General features: G+C 36.0%; 1 protein-coding gene across 1 annotated transcript; it reads right to left on the bottom strand.

Annotated features, from left to right (window-relative positions):
* Positions 1-1,926: 1,926 nt before the first annotated feature.
* LOC120180958 lies at positions 1,927-16,831 on the bottom strand. The gene is made up of 5 exons (XM_039186225.1): positions 16,117-16,831; positions 15,627-15,955; positions 14,965-15,520; positions 2,220-2,306; positions 1,927-2,129 (listed from the first exon to the last, which is right to left on the bottom strand). The coding sequence occupies exons 1-5, from the start codon at positions 16,829-16,831 to the stop codon at positions 1,927-1,929; spliced, it is 1,890 nt and encodes a 629-aa protein (XP_039042156.1).
* Positions 16,832-17,832: the final 1,001 nt, after the last annotated feature.

Below are 17,832 nucleotides of genomic sequence, written 5' to 3'. Positions count from 1 at the left end.
GGAGCAATGTAATCTGTTACTTCATCCGCAGTGGGACAGGTGTAATGCCATCGTTTTCTCGTGGATTCTTAACTCGGTGAGTGAAGACTTATCTGCTGGAATGGTCTTTGCATCCAGTGCTGTAGGTGTTTGGGAAGATTTGAGGGAGCGTTTCGATAAAATTGACGGATTTAGAGTTTTATTTCTTCACTGTTCGATAGCTACTTTGGTGCAAGGTGATTCGTCTGTTTCTGTTTATTACACTCGTCTTAAACAACTATGGGATGAGTTTAGCTCGTTAGTTCCTTTCTCATCATGCGATTGTGAAGTTGAGCGATAGAATTTGGCTCGTGTTGTTCAACAAAAACTTTTTTAATTTCTGATGGGTTTAAACGAGACGTATTCGACGATAAGGAGTCAAATCTTGATCATGAAACCGTTGCTCACAGTTAATTAAGATCTCTAAGGGATCTATCAAGACTTCTGTCATGTTCTCAAATGTTTCAAAAGAAACGATCGAAGGCGTTTTTCAGGGGCTTGTGAGTATTGTAAGATCAAGGGACATCGAAAGAAGAACTGTTAACATCTTTTCTAGCAAAGAAAATAAAAGAGAGCAGTATTGAGTAATACTTGTTTTATTGCATATGTTCTATGTACAAGTTATTGTTGTATTTATACACTTTGGTTAACAACTAAACTGCTCATAACAACTTAGCTAACTTCCTAACTAATCTTGCTAACTAACTTCTTAACACTCCCCCTCAAGTTGGAGAATGACTCACGTCTTTCATTCTCAACTTGATCTTCAAACGCTCATGTTGGTTTGTTCCTAAGCCTTTTGTAAAGATATCAGCCTGTTGTTCTTTAGTTGAGACATGTTTGGTGCAAACAACTCCCTTTTGTATATGTTCACGCACAAAGTGACAATCGATTTCTATATGCTTTGTTCTCTCATGGTAGACTGGATTTGCTGCAATGTGGAGTGTAACCTGGTTATCACAATACAACGTTGTTGGCTCGTGGTGCTCAATTCCCAGTTCCTTAGTTAATCCCCTTAACCAAACTAATTTCGCTACTGCAGATGCTATACACCTGTATTCAGCCTCAACTGATGATCGTGAGATGGTATTCTGCTTCTTAGACTTCCAGAAAATGAGAGAATCTCCCAACTTAACGCAATAGCCAGTAACAGAACATCTTGACATTGGACAAGCAGCTCAGTCAGAATCACAAAATGCTACCAAGTTAGGTATACTTTTTCTTGAAAACAGAATACCCTCACCTGGACTTTTTCATATATACCTCACAACATGCATAGCTGCTTCATAATGGACTTTCTTTGGAGTTTGCATGAACTGACTTAAAAGCTGAACAACATACATTATGTCCGGGCGAGTATGTGTTAAGTAAAGAAGCCTTCCAATTAGCCTTTGATACATTCCAATATCTTTTAAGAGCTCATCAGATTGATGCTCAATGTGCATGTCATATTCGGATGATGTGAGTTTTTGATTCTTTTTAAGAGGAGTAGAAACACTACGTGCATTCCCCAAACCAGAATCTGTCATGAGTTCCAAGGCATATTTTCGTTGGCTTAGAATAATTCCTTCTGTATTTCGTACAACTACAATGCCTAAGAAATAATTGAGCTGCCCCAAATCTTTCATCTTAAAATTCCCTTACAGGATGGTCTTTAACTCTTCTATCATTCCACTATCGTTGCCCGTGATCAAGAGATCATCCACATAGATCAACATTATTACCAACTTTTCATCTTCTCATTTTGTGAACAGCGAGTAATCATAAAGACTCTGCACATAACCACCTGCAGTAAGAGCCTCAGTCAATTTTAAATTCCATTGTCGAGACGCCTGTTTTAAGCCATATAGTGACTTGAGTAACCTGCATACTCTAAACTCCCCCTGGTTGCGAAAACATCTGGCAACGTCATGTAGACTTCTTCATGAAGATCCCCTTGTAGGAAGGCATTGAAAACATCCATTTGATAGAGCTCCCACCGAACATAGCAGCCATGGCAATGATAGTACGAACAGTAACTTGTTTTGCCGCAGGTGAAAAAGTATCATGGAAGTCAATACCTTCACATTGTCTATAACCCTTAGCAACTAATCGGGCTTTGAACCTTTCAACTGAACCATCAGAGTTGTACTTGATCCGGTATACCCATTTGCAACCAATGGGTCATTTATTTGGTGGTAGATCAACCACTGCCCAAGTACCATTTGTCTTTAGAGCATGAATTTCATGTTGCATAGCTTCTACCCAACGTTCATCACAGGCTGCCTCATGGTAGGTTTTAGGTTCAACTAAAGATAAGGAAGAAGCAGCAAAAGGTGGTAAAGATAAAGGAAAGGAGGAGGTATGGTTGAAGGATGAAGTCGTACCTGCTTGCAGTGAAGTAGAAGAGGATTGCGGAGGATGGATAAAGTCAGATAACCAGGAAGGTGGTTTAGTGACTCGAGTAGAATGCCTCAAATAAGAAGAACTAGGTACAATTGGCTAACTCGATAACCGAGAGGATGAAGGACATAAATTGTCAAAAACTGGACATGCTGGACCAAAATCTGTATGGTCATTTGTAAATTCATGTATGGGTAAATTCTCATGCACAGGTAACTGCTTATTACGTGAGTTATTTGATGTCACAACTGGAATATGCAAAAATTCTCGATCAAGGTCATTAGGCAGGGTTGAAATAGGAAACAATGGAGAGTTTTTTTTTGGAAACTGAAAAGGAAATATAGATTCATGAAATACCACATCCCTATTAACAAAAAAGGACTTCGAACTCAAGTTGAAAAGAACATAACCTTTTTGAACCAAGGAATACCCCATAAAAACATAAGGGATTGATCTAAAGGAGAATGTGTCACGATTGTTGGGGATAGTAGCATAACAAAGACATCCAAATACTCTAAGGTGAGAAAGATTAGGCATCTTCCCATACAACTGTCAACACACCTTTTCATCCTACTAGGATTCAAACTCCTAAAAATAGGATAGAATTTTGCTAGGATTCAAACTCCTAAAAATAGGATAGAGTTCTACTATGATTTAAACTCCTAAAGATAGGATCCACAAGCACTATAAATAGCCATTGTAACTCACTATTGTAACACACGATTTACAGACAGGAGTTATACAAAAGGAACGCCAGAAAAATACGAGCAAAGAAAAAGTGATTTCGAGGCTATTGTAAACGATTCAAAGTAATAAAGGTGAAAGATTTTTTTATCTTTCGTTTGTTTCTCTTTACTCTTCACTTGCATGCGTTGTTAATCGTGTTTTCTTTGGAGAACCCCAAAGACAAATGTTTTAGCCGATGACCCAGAGGGAGTTTTTTTTCGAAACTTTGATTTCATATCTACGCTCCCTAGAGGCTATTTCGCAAAAACAAATTACATTTTTAGAATGAGAGTACGAAAATCTATCAAAAAATAAAAACTTTTTTATTTTTGCCGGTTTTAATCTTCAATGTTCTTTGACATTTACCCACTTAATTTACATTCCTTTCATTTTAATCCCTTAATTAGTTTTTTTATATATATACATACTTGCTAATTTTATTTTTAATTTATCACTTTTTTAATTTTTCTCTATTTATATACGTTATTACCAATATATATATATTTATTTTCTTTGCATTTTTATTATTACTATTATATTTATTATTATTTTTACTATTATATTTTCCTTTTATTCTACTTATTTATATTATATATGTATATTTTTTATATTTTTTTACTTTCTCTTTCTTTTTATTATTCTTGTATTATTACTTGTATTATTTTTATATTATTTATTTTGTTATATATATATATGTGTATGTTTTTTTTAAATATTTTAGTTTTTATACCTATTATTAATATATATTTGGTTTTTTTTTATTTTAAGTGCTATATTTTATAATATTATACATATATTTTTCTATTAATTTTCTATATTTTTTATTATCATTTTTATTTTCTTTTTTATCGATATTATTGTTGTTATATATACATTTTACTATTATTATATATATATATATTCTACACAAGTTAATGATATCTATCTATTTTTCCCCTACCCCTCATCATTTTTTTCTTCCCGTCAATTATACTTCACCAAACCTTACTTTCTTTTCTTCCCTTTTCGGTGTGATTGTCTTTTTTAACTACTTATTATCATTATTAGTATTGTTACTATATATATATATTGTAATTATCTTTATTTGGTTTTTTTACCATTATATGTGTATATGTTCTTTTCGTCATTTAATTTATTAATTTATATATATTTACATTTTTATTTATTTTATATATACATATTATTCGTACTTTGTTATTATTATTTTGTTTATTTGTTTTATTTATTTTCTTTTTCTTTTTTTTATATATTTTTTTACTTACTATTTTATCTTTGCTTTCTTCATTTTATCATTTTACTTAATTTGTTTTCTTTTCATTTTAATTTAATTAATTAATTAATTTCTTACCATTTTATCTAACATTGCTTTTTTACTTTCTTAAGGGTACATTTTCAATCAATCAAATGTAAGTTTTGGATCGTTATTTTACCTTTCAATTTAAACTTTCAACTTTCTTAATTAAAGACAACTAAAAATTACATAGTACCGAAAGGGCGGTTTAAGGGTGCTAATCCTTCCTTGACTGTAACCGACTCTCGGATCCGACATATCACTGATAAGACGCAGATCAGGTAAGAAATAAGGTATCCGATCAACCCACTTTTCGTAAAGTAAATGATCAGTGGCGACTCCCAATCCATATTTTTCAAGTCGAAGCCCAATTTCGGGGCCCAACCGAAAGACGGTTGCGACAGCTTGGCGACTCTGCTGGGGACAGGTAAGTGAGTCAGGCTAAGGTAATTTCAGTTGTCTTTTTAACGAAAAGGGTAAGTTTAAATTTTAAGGTAACATTTCGATCTTTTTTTATTTACTTTTGATTATATTTTCGGGTAAATAGTTGTACTAATCGTTTTCTCGTGATTTCAGCCTTCAAATCTTTTTCATTTAAGGCTCTATACCTGAGCTATAAACCCTGTCTTAAGTGGGAGTGAAAGCGATGCCTTCGTGTGAATTTATTCACCGTGCGGGCCTAGCAAGTAGCCTTCAGGATTCATATACCTTATGTCTTCGTGTGAATTTATTCACCGTGCGGGCATAAGGGAATGTGTCCTCTCGAGTTTAACTTAGTCCACATAAGCCTGTGATGGGTTTAGGACTAAGGGTCTAGCAAGCCCAAGGGGGCACCAGCAAGGAGAACTCGGGTACCGTTTTTAGAACCTAAACCGGAAAACCATGGAGAATTAGAGCCTACCCCGAAATCACATTCCAAAACCTAAGATATTTTTACCCTAAACATTTTCTTTTTTGTGTTTTTTTCTTTCGACATTTTATTTTTATTTTTATTTTACTAATCATTTTGCCTTTGTGTTTGTTTTCTAGCATTTGCATCATAACAAGAGGTTATTGATCCTTAAAAAACATTTGTTAAACACAAAATAAATCCGAATTAATGGACAAAGGTGTTGTAATACAAGAGATTAAAAACGCTGAGGCATGACTATGGTCCAAGAAGACTCAGAAAGAGAAGGGAGACAGTCTTCAGGGAAATTATGTGTCAAAGCTTGTTAGTTACGCATCTGTCAGCCTGAAACAAAATGATGTCCAAGAACTGCAAAATATTTGGGACAGTTGGGGGAATGACAGAAAGCAGAAGTTCAGCTAACGATATGGTGATATTGCCCTCTTATTCCATTTCAAGACTGATGAGCCCCTGCTCCGAGCATTAATTCAATTCTGAAACCCGGGATATAGTTGTTTCACCTTTAACCGGAGGACATGGTGCCCACAATTGAAGAGTATACTACCCTACTGCACTGCTAAAACATCAGACTAGAGAGGGCATATATCAAACACATCAAGAGTCAGCCTTTCAAGAACGGACTAGCTAAGATTGCAGGGGTTGATGAAAAATGGGTGACTGATCGACTTCGACACAAAGGTAACGGGGAAGGAATCGAGTGGATCCATATAAAGCAACTAATGAAGAACCACCCTGATGAATGGAAGACTATAGATCTTTTTGCACTGGGTCTGTACGGTTTGATTATCTTTCCGAAGACCTTGGGGCGCATCGACGCAGCCGTAGTAGAACTATTTAAATAACTTCCAAGGCGAGTCAACTCAGCGCCGACCATCTTAGCCGAGACCTTTCGGTCTCTTAATCATTGCAGAAGAACTGGTGGAGGAAGGTTCATTGGATGTGTTCAGCTCCTTCAAGTCTGGATTCACAGCCACTTCTGGAAGACTAACGGGGTTGCCTACCGCCAATTCAGCACTACCTATTCACCATTGGGAGAGTTCATCACTATGAAATGGCATGAATGCGCTTCGAAGGAAGAATGGATGAAGGTCTTCACTCATCTTCAGGACCAGGATATTACTTGGAGAGCCCCCTGGTTGTTCCTCAGTGATGTTTTTTTCTGATTTGGGGATTCTGACACTATGACCTTACTTGGACTTTGGGGTGCAATTGGGCATGCTCCGTTGTTGGCACTTAGACAGTATGGGGCACGTCAGTTTATCCTATCAACATACGGATTATCTACATTAGAGTTTGTGTATCACGGTGACAGTTATAAGAAGAGGATCAAAGAGGCAGCCGAGTCATGGAAGAAAGTATCTCGGATGGATGTCGTGGCTGCCAGAGATATGCTTACTCCAAATTATATGGAGTGGCGAAGATTGAGAAACAATGATAGCATCCCGATGCCAGACTGTGAAGACACCCGGACCATGAAGGAACATCTCAGGCCTGTCCCTTCTGAACTTGAGATAGTCAAGGCAGAGTTTGAAGCTGTGAATAATGAGCTGAAACAAAGAGTTAAGGAACTTGAAGCTGAACGTTATCAATGGAAACTAGATGCCGATTCTCAGAAAGATAGAGCAGACAAACTGGAAAGGGAGCAGAAAAGAGTCTATTTTGAGCTTGAAGACTTGAGAAAGGGGTACCAAGATAAAGTCAAGGATAACTCCTGAGAATCCAACGCCTGAGAATCCAAATGGCTGATCTGGAGAAACAACATGAGAAAGATGGTAAAACAATAGCTTCAAAAAGCAAGCGAGTGAGCTTCAGATAGTACCATTCGACGGGGGTTTGCAGTGGCGTTTCCGTTGGGAGCAAGTACAACAAAGGGTGAAAGCCAGAGACGCAGTCATCCGAGATTTCCTGGATCAAGTACAGAAGGTAGCTCGCCATCTACACGGCCTGGCAAGGGAAGCTGGAGTGGTCCAACAAGGCATACAACCAGTGACAGATGAAAACAGAAGACTTGTCAACCTGCTGGAAGCTGTTCGGGGTCTAGAGGATTTAGTCCAAATGTACTTTTGATTGTTTTTATGTCTCTTACAAGATAAAACATTTTTGTCGAAATAAGGATTATTTATAATAATGGGCACTTTTCTGGATCAATGCCTCGAACATTTCATGCAGTTTTTTCATTTTGTGTTGTGCATCTACATTTCATTTTTAAGCATTTTCATAAACATGAAATTTCTTCATGGAGGATTCGATGAAGTGGTTTTAACCACATGACACCACATGGAAGCAAGATTGTAACATCAAAAGAAAAAAACTAAAAACAATACAGTGGGAGCCTGATCAGCTGATTGTAGAACAAAGCCTGCCAGGATGATCTAAGAAAAGAATCCCCATATCCTAAGAGCTACGATGTTGAAGCTGTTAGCTGTTAGCACATAAGAAGCCCCAAACATTCCTCTAAAAACTGTAAGACGCTTGCCGAAGAAGGGGGCATGGCATATACCATTTGCACTTAGAGGATTGTTTTGTTTGAACACGTCTTTGATCTTTCATGTTTGCTTAATCTTTTAAATGATTGAATTTATGCTGCTTTCTAAGGTGGAGCAATTGAACAAATTTTAATCTTTAGTTCTTCGAATATTAAATGAATTAATGATTCTTTTAATTCTTCAAGAATTATAGATTTTTGACATATGGAAATATTAGACCTTTCTTACCATGTCTCAAACCCCAGAATAAAATACCTTGATTCTTTGCCCAAAACAACTCGTGGTCATTACCAAAAGATGAAATTTTGACATTACCTCCTTTTGAAATTCTTGAACATTGCCTTTATCTTTTTGATACACTCATACCTTTCTTTGAGTCAATAAGATCACACCGTTGTCTTTTTTAGACTCAAAAATAACATTTCTTACCATTAAAACCCAAGGCACTGAGTTATTCATTTTAACATGAGCATTCTTCTAAAGAACCAACTTGGGGCATCTCGTGGGGAGCCTGAACATTGAGACATATGGGAAAAAAGAAGAAGAATTCATTCGAAATAATTCTATCATACATTAATTACACTGTTTTCATGTGAATAAAATTAATTTTGAAAATCTATCCCCCTGGGGATACCTCTTCTGTGAAGATTTACATGTATGAAATGATGAACGGCTTTCTTTCTTTATCCCTTCACAACAGGAGAGAAAATATATCCCTTGTGTCCCCTTTTGAGCCTGTAGTATTTTTCTTCTGATTCAACCCTAACCAAAGATCACCCTCCACACTGGGGGGGCAAGGTGGAAGAAATATGCTCACATGAGCGAAGACATTGATTCAGATGAGATACCAAAAGGTGAACCAAATGCCAAGTGTGAAGATTCAATCAGAACAAAAAGGGAAAAAACAAAAATGAAAAGAAGCAAAAAAGAAGAAAACAAAAAAAAGAACAAAAATCAAAAAGAAAAGGGACAAAAAAACACATGCAAAGATTCCCTAAAGACAAATGGTACATCAAGCTTCAAACTATGAGATTGATCAAGCATAATCATTCCCGAATCACTGAATCACTTTACTCGAAGATCATAGAGCATCAAGAGATAGAAACATTTTGAGCAAGATTGAAGGCATCAGAATGAATTGATCCTTGGTTCAACACCCTGAAACACTTGTTTGGGCCTATTTATCCTTTTCTTTCATAACCATGAACCCTGGCCTACATTACGTGCCTTAAAAGTCCCTTCTAATCATACATGGATTTCTAAACAAAAGAGAATATCTTCAGATTTCATCCCGCCCATCAGGATTAATCTTTGTTTGCAAAAAACAATGTAATTAATGTATGGTAGAGAAAAATAACAAAGGGGGTTCAAGACATAAATCCTGAATAATGTATTGAAACCAAAGGAGGATTCGAGTTGAAAACCTGAAAAGGCGGCTCGAATATAAAAATCGTGCAACTGAGGCGATCACACAAATTCCTTGATAAGGCATCACACAATCCAAATGTGACTATGAAAGCTGGGAGTCGGAGAACACTTCCAGTAGAGGAGCATGCCAGCTACCCCATCAAACCTTTGAGCATCAAATGCCAAACCTTTGACCAAACACAATAACCTGAGACCTTTTTATCCTTTCCTTAATTAACCATTTCCCAAAGATAGCTTTGATCTTGGCACGTGTCAAATAGCTATAATTTATTGAAGGATTAACATTGTAATTAAACATTTGATATCCAATGAACTCTAGTTTTATGATTCGTCTCAATTGTAAAACCGTGAAAGAGACAATATTTTCAAAACTTTTGATTAAACATTTTTCGAAACTCTTTATTGATATTTTCAGAACTTTGAAAATAAAAGAGAAAGAAAAACATTTTTTTTCAAACAAGACAGTCTCTCTAGAGTGGATCTTGGTAAATGACATGTGACTCTTAGACATAAAACTCATGCTCAGAATCAATGCTGAAGCAAGAAATGAGGAACATTTGGGGTATCTTTGGAGATTCAACATCAAATATTGGGGTATTTTTGGATATTGGGGCATTATTTGGGGATTCAACATCCTAATGCAAATTATCAGACCTTTTTCAGGGGATAAAATATAACCAATTCATGTTACATGCATCTTATGCATACATTTTAGAGCATCATATTTATCATTTTCTACATACATAATTTTTTGTAGCTTTTAGAGTCAAGTTTTAACTTCAAGATGAAGGATACTCGATTCAAAAGCACCTTTAAAGATTCATGTTGGTTGCTTAACTCAGCAGCAAGAAGCCACACTTCGACTAACTCGACAGATTGAAAGTTTCTCTCGAAACAACATAATTTGCTCGAGAGTGGATTTCAACTTCATGACGAAGGATATCTAGCTCGAAGCCAAACATCCACGATTTCAAATCCACGACGGAGGATATCGTGCCACTCAAGAACCCACAAGTTCAACTTCAAAACGAAGGGACGGCTGGTTGACAACAATAATTTTCCAATTTCGGAGCCAATTTCAACTTCACAGCGAAGGATATTGGACTCCAGACAACGCAAGTTCAACTTCACGACGAAGGGACCGCTAGTTGTCAATAAACAATTTCCCAATTTCAGAGCCAATTTCAACTTCACAGCGAAGGATATTGGACTCCAGATAACACAAGTTCAACTTCACGACGAAGGGACCGCTGGTTTTCAATAAACAACTTTCCAATTTCAGAGCCAATTTCAACTTCACAGCGAAGGATATTGGGCTCCAGACAACGCAAGTTCAACTTCACGACGAAGAGACTGCTGGTTGTCAACAAACAACTTCTCAATTTCAGAGCCAATTTCAACTTCACAACGATGGATATTGGACTCCAGACAACGCAAGTTCAATATCACGATGAAGGGACCGCTGGTTGTCAATAAACAACTTCCCGATTTCAGAGCCAATTTCAACTTCACAGCGAAGGATATTGGACTCCAGAAAACGCAAGTTCAACTTCACAACGAAGGGACCACTGGTTGTCAACAAACAACTTCTCAATTTCAGAGCCAATTTCAACTTCACAACGAAGGATATTGGACTCCAGACAACGCAAGTTCAACTTCACGATGAAGGGACCGCTGGTTGTTAACAAACAACTTCTCAATTTCAGAGCCAATTTCAACTTCACAACGAAGGATATTGGACTCCAGACAACGTAAGTTCAACTTCACGACGAAGGGACCGCTGGTTGTCAACAAACAATTTCCCAATTTCAGAGCCAATTTCAACTTCACAGCGAAGGATATTGGACTCAAGACAATGCAAGTTCAACTTCACGACGAAGGGACCGCTGGTTGTCAATAAACAACTTCCCAATTTCAGAGCCAATTTCAACTTCACAGCGAAGGATATTGGACTCCAGACAACGCAAGTTCAACTTCACGATGAAGGGACCGCTGGTTGTCAATAAACAACTTCTCAATTTTAGAGCCAATTTCAACTTCACAACGAAGGATATTGGACTCCAGACAACGCAAGTTCAACTTCACGACGAAGGGACCGCTGGTTTTTAATAAATAATTTCCCAATTTCAGAGCCAATTTCAACTTCACATCGTAGGATATTGGACTCAAGAAAACGCAAGTTCAACTTCACAACGAAGGGACCGTTGGTTGTCAATAAACAACTTCCCAATTTCAGAGCCAATTTCAACTTCACAACGAAGGATATTGGACTCCAGACAACGCAAGTTCAACTTCACGATGAAGGGACCGCTGGTTGTCAACAAACAACTTCTCAATTTTAGAGCCAATTTCAACTTCACAACGAAGGATATTGGACTCCAGACAACGCAAGTTCAACTTCACGACGAAGGGACCGCTGGTTTTCAATAAATAATTTCCCAATTTCAGAGCCAATTTCAACTTCACAGCGTAGGATATTGGACTCAAGACAACGCAAGTTCAACTTCACAACGAAGGGGCCGCTGGTTGTCAATAAATAACTTCCCAATTTCAGAGCCAATTTCAACTTCTCAGCGAAGGATCTTAGACCCCAAGACAACACAAGCTCAACTTCACGACGAAAGGGCGGTTGATTGTCAACAAAATTTCATTCAGAGTCAATTTCAACTTCACAGCGAATGATATTGGACTCAAGACAACACAAGTTCAACTTCACAACGAAGGGACGGCTGGTTGTCAACAAACAATTTCCCGGTTCCAGAGCTAATTTCAACTTCACGACGGAGGATATTGGACTCAGAACAATGCTACTTACTTGGATTTCAACTTCACGACGAAGGATATCCAATTTCAGGCTCAACTTCACGACGAAGGGGCCACCCGCGGTTTCAACTTCACGACGAAGGGAATCGTGCACACAAGCATCATCCATCTTTAGATTGGATTTCAACTTCACGACGAAGGATATCCAACTCAAAGAAGGAGTATCTGTCAACAAAGACCTTCGAGTTCGACTACGCTCAGCTCCAAGGCACATCATTTACAGCATAACTCAAGGCTAGAAGAGTTATCTGCCATCAAAATTGTCGAGTTCGATTCCATTTAGCTCGATGACACATCAATCGCACTACTTTCCGGTTGCAGTTGAGGTTTTCAAGTTGAGAAGAGGACCTGGGTTAACCGTGCTTTAGTGACAAGCAACCATTTTCAAGCAAAAGCTATCTGTCAATGAAGATTTCTGAGTTCAATTTCGATCCAAGGTCTTTAAACTGAGAAGAAGACCGAAGGGCAACGAGAAGCCACGTGCTGATTCAAATTCCGAACTACGGCTTCAATTTCATATCATTTCAAGATGAACTCGGCTTCACGACGGAGGAGTCATCCGTAACTTAATTCGACAGGGAGTTATTGAAACATTAGAGTCAATTTTCAACTCTATCGAACAAAAAGTGTGTATTTTAATCTTTGCCCTATCCCCGTTACACGACTATGGGCAAAGAGGGAAAGCTGTCAACACACCTTTTCGTCCTACTAGGATTCAAACTCCTAAAAATAGGATAGAATTTTGCTAGGATTCAAACTCCTAAAAATAGGATAGAGTTGTACTATGATTTAAACTCCTAAAGATAGGATCCACAAGCACTATAGATAGCCATTGTAACTCACTATTGTAACACACGATTTATAGACAGGAGTTACACAAAAGGAACGCCAGAAAAATACGAGCAAAGAAAAAGTGATTTCGAGGCTATTGTAAACGATTCGAAGTAATAAAGGTGAAAGCTTTTTCTATCTTTCGTTTGTTTCTCTTTACTCTTCACTTGCATGCGTTGTTAATCGTGTTTTCTTTGGAGAACCCCAAAGACAAATATTTTATCTGATGACCCAGAGGGAGTTTTTTTCGAAACTTTGATTTCAGATCTACGCTCCTTAGAGGCTATTTCGAAAAAACAAATTACATTTTTAGAATGAGAGTACGAAAATCTATCAAAAAATGAAAACTTTTTTTATTTTTGCCGGTTTTAATCTTCAATGTTCTTTGACATTTACCCACTTAATTTACATTCTTTTCATTTTAACCCCTTAATTAGTTTTTTTATATATATACATACTTGCTAATTTTATTTTTAATTTATCACTTTTTTAATTTTTCTCTATTTATATACGTTATTACCATATATATATATATATATATATATATATATATATATATATATATATATATATTCTTTGCAATTTTATTATTACTATTATATTTATTATTATTTTTACTATTATATTTTCTTTTTATTCTACTTATTTATATTATATATGTATATTTTTTATATTTTATTATTATTATATTTTTTTACTTTCTCTTTCTTTTTATTATTCTTGTATTATTACTTGTATTATTTTTATATTATTTATTTTGTTATATATATATATATGCGTATGTTCTTTTTAAATATTTTAGTTTTTATACCTATTATTAATATATATTTGGTTTTTTTATTTTAAGTGCTATATTTTATAATATTATACATATATTTTTCTATTAATTTTCTATATTTTTTATTATCATTTTTATTTTCTTTTTTTATCGATATTATTGTTGTTATATACATTTATTATTATATATATATATATATATATATATTCTACACAAGTTAATTATATCTACCTACTTTGCCCCCAACCCTCATCATTTTTTTCTTCCCGTCAATTATACTTCACCAAACCTTACTTTCTTTTCTTCCCTTTTCGGTGTGATTGTCTTTTTTAACTACTTATTATCATTATTAGTATTGTTACTATATATATATATATATATATATATATATATATATATATTGTAATTATTTTTATTTGGTTTTGTTTTTACCATTATATGTGTATATGTTCTTTTCGTCATTTAATTTATTAATTTATATATATTTACTTTTTTATTTATTATATATATATATATTATTTGTACTTTGTTATTATTATTTAGTTTATTTGTTTTATTTATTTTCTTTTTCTTTTTTTATATGTTTTTTTATTTGTTTTTTTACTTACTATTTTATCTTTGCTTTCTTCATTTTATCATTTTACTTAATTTTTTTTCTTTTCTTTTCATTTCATTTTAATTTAATTAATTAATTAATTTCTTACCATTTTATCTAACATGGCTTTTTTACTTTCTTAAGGGTACATTTTCAATCAATCAAATGTAAGTTTTGGATCGTTATTTTACCTTTCAATTTAAACTTTCAACTTTCTTAATTAAAGACAACTGGAAATTACATAGTACCGAAAGGGCGGTTCAAGGGTGCTAATCCTTCATTGACCGTAGCCGACTCTCGGATCCGACATATCACTGGTAAGACGCAGATCAGGTAAGAAATAAGGTATCTGATCAACCCACTTTTCGTAAAGTAAATGATTGGTGGCGACTCCCAATCCACATTTTTCAAGTCGAAGCCCAATTCCGGGGCCCAACCGAAAGACGGTTGCGACAATAATACTTCGAATGGTGTTTTCCATTGAAGAACCTTGGTTGGCAACCTGTTAATTATATAGCAGGCAGTTTGAATATACTCACCCACCAGAACATAATTGGAACAAAGGACTGAAATTTAATAGCACGAGCAACATTAAGTAGATGTTGGTGTTTTCGTTCAGCAACCCCGTTTTGTTGGGATGTATGAACACAAGAACTTTGGTGGACTATCCCTTGATCAGAAAAAAAAAAGTGTTGCCTTCAGTGCTAAAGAATTCCCAACCATTATCACTTCTCACTGTTTTGATTTTAGCAGAAAAATGATTGCCAACATAGGCAAAAAATTGTTTAAGGGTGATAAATGCATCACTTTTGAGTCTAAGTAGAAATGCCCACGTCATACGCGTATGGTCATCAACAACAGTTAAAAAGTATCTATGTTCACTATGCTTTGAGACACGATACGCTCCCCAGAGATCAATATGAATAAGAGAGAATGCAGATGACTCACGAGAATCACTCATAGGAAATGGTAAACGGTTTTGTTTAGCAAGTAGACAAACACCACAACTCTTAACATGATCAATATTAGACAAACTGCTATGTAATTGAGACATTTTATTCAAGGTACTCAAAGAGGTATGGCCAAGTCGTGCATGCCATAGAACACCATTATCTGATTTTAACAAAGTGGAAGACAGACAAGAATTTTTACAGGAAACAGACTGACCAACCGATGGATTGAATGATGACTTGAAAATGTAAAGACCATCATAAGATCTACCAATCCCCTTCATCTCTCCACTGCAAAGTTCCTGTATAAGGAAAAATTGTGGAAAAAAATGTTAATGAACACTTAAGTTCTTTGGTTAATTGGGATACAGATAGCATATTATAATGAAAGTCTGGTATATGTAAAACATTGGTTAATATGTGATTAGGAGAAAAGGCATAGGTTCCTTTTTGGGCTATATGGGTGGTTTTACCATTTGGCAGCTGAACAAAAGAAGAGGAGTCGCAAGCAACATGAGAACTCAGCTTCTCAATATCAAAAGTCATGTGATTCGTGGCACCAGTATCTAGAATCCAGTCGTGATGCGAGGGAACAGAACGAGTACCTGCCATATGTGTTGCAGCTTGCACAAGCGGATCTTTCCCTAACAACTCAAGGATTTGTTGATATTGTTCATGTGTAAAAGTAGGAACCTTAGCAGAAACAGAATCTTCAGTCAAAGAGGGTACTGATTCTCCTTAATTGTGCAAGGTAACATTATTAGCAGTAGATCCCTTACGCTTAGTGAACTTGTGATCAGCTGGATAACCAATTAGCTTGTAACACGTTTCCTTCTTGTGTCCCTTGATGTGACAGTAGTCGCACATGCCATTGAAATGTTTTTTTTTATTTGAGTACTAGAATAGAACACAGTAGGTTCTAAAACACTGGCTAGTCTTCCTGCATTTTGACGCTGACCTTCCTCTTGAATCAGCATGGAGTATGCTTGATTTACAAAAGGTAAAGGTTTTAGCAGCAATATTTGACTGCGTACGATGGAGTAGGAATCATTCAATCCCATGAGAAAATGAAAGAGTAGTTGTTGGTTAACATGTTCCGTATTCTGCCGAGAAACTTCACAGTTACACATAGCGAAAGGGGCAATGGCATCATATTCATCCCATAGCAACCGTAAGCGTGTATAATACACCGAAATGGAGGACGTACCTTGAGAATGAGAGACAATTTCTCGATGCAGAAAATAAACACGTGCTCCATCAATCTTGTCAAAGCGTTCTTTAAGATCTTCCCAAACACGTAATGCATTCGAAGAAAAAACTATTCCCGCAGAAAGTTCTTGACTAACCGTATTCAAGATCCATGAAAGCACAATCGCATTGCAATGCTCCCACTGTGCCAAAAGATCTAGAGAAAGACCTTCACGAGAACAAGTCCCATCCACGAACCCAATCTTGTTCTTGGTAAGTAGAGCAATACGCATAGATCTGCTCCACAGATTATAGTTTTCCACACCAGTCAGCTGATGAGAAACGAGTATTGTTCCCGGAGTGTCGGAAGGATGAAGATAAGGAGGATGATTGTAGTCAATCTGAGTTGTCTCCGGCTGGACCATGCTTGTGCAGAAACAAGAACAGAAAGCTATCAACTAAACTAGCTCACCATCAAAAGATTAACCGAAAACAACCGCCGGTGATGGCCTCTGATACCATGTTAACATCTCTTCTAGCAAAGAAAATAAAAGAGAGCAGTATTGAGTAATACTTGTTTTATTGCATACGTTCTATGTACAAGTTATTGTTGTATTTATACACTTTGGTTAATAACTAAACTGCTCATAACAGCTTAGCTAACTTCCTAACTAATCTTGCTAACTAACTTCTTAACAAGAACTGTTATCGTTTGATATGATTCCCTCTGATTTCAAGTTCACCAAGAAGAAAAATCCTCAAGTATCCATGGCAGTGAATACTGAGTCAAATGAGTTGTTGAGCGCCGATCCTAGTTCGTTGTTTGTTGCTCCTGCTTCAATGGCTCCTACATTTACCACTAAACAGTACAACCAGATTTTGAGTTTGTTAAACCAGGCTCCTACTCCAGATTCTAGTGTGAATCTTGCAGGTAATGTTGCTTGTAATTTACCTACTGTTGGTACTTCTCTGTATTGGATCTTAGATACAGGGGCTATCGATTACATCATATCTGATTTCGAGGGCTTAGAATATCATATTTCATGTTCTGTGTTGGTAACATATTTAGGTTCTTGTTATCTAACGAGTCATCTTAAAATTTCCAATGTCTTGTGTGTTCCTAATTTCTCCCATAATCTTCTTTCTGTCTCCAAATTAGTTCAAGAACAAAATAGTGTCATTTCTTTCTATCCTAATCTGTGTGTCTTGCAGGATCACTTTAATGGCAGGATCATACGGATTGGTAAAGAGTTTAGGGGACTTTATTTCTTTGAGTCATATCAAAGAGCTGCTGGTTTATTTTCTGGTACACATTGTAATAGTTCTCAAAACTCTAAGAATGTTGAATACGTTGGTTATGCTTCTTCTGCACAATTATCATTACATGTTTCAAGTCCTAATAAGACTGATATTTGGAATGCACGAT

The sequence above is a fragment of the Hibiscus syriacus genome, unplaced genomic scaffold, assembly GCF_006381635.1.
Source record: "Hibiscus syriacus cultivar Baekdansim isolate YM2019G1 unplaced genomic scaffold, ASM638163v2 tig00112503_pilon, whole genome shotgun sequence".
NCBI classification, from domain to species: domain Eukaryota; kingdom Viridiplantae; phylum Streptophyta; class Magnoliopsida; order Malvales; family Malvaceae; genus Hibiscus; species Hibiscus syriacus.
Note: the sequence above shows the minus strand (reverse complement) of the source record. Positions and strands in the feature narration are given on the sequence as shown.

Coding starts and splice junctions, on each gene's coding strand:
- LOC120180958 (XM_039186225.1), bottom strand. CDS start 16,831: ATGGTCCAGCCGGAGACAACTCAGATTGACTACAATCATCCTCCTTAT. Junction 2,307..14,964: donor GGAATTCTTTAGCACTGAAG/GCAACACTTTTT, acceptor CCTTATCTTTAG/TTGAACCTAAAACCTACCAT. Junction 2,130..2,219: donor TCATGCTCTAAAGACAAATG/GTACTTGGGCAG, acceptor CTGATGGTTCAG/TTGAAAGGTTCAAAGCCCGA.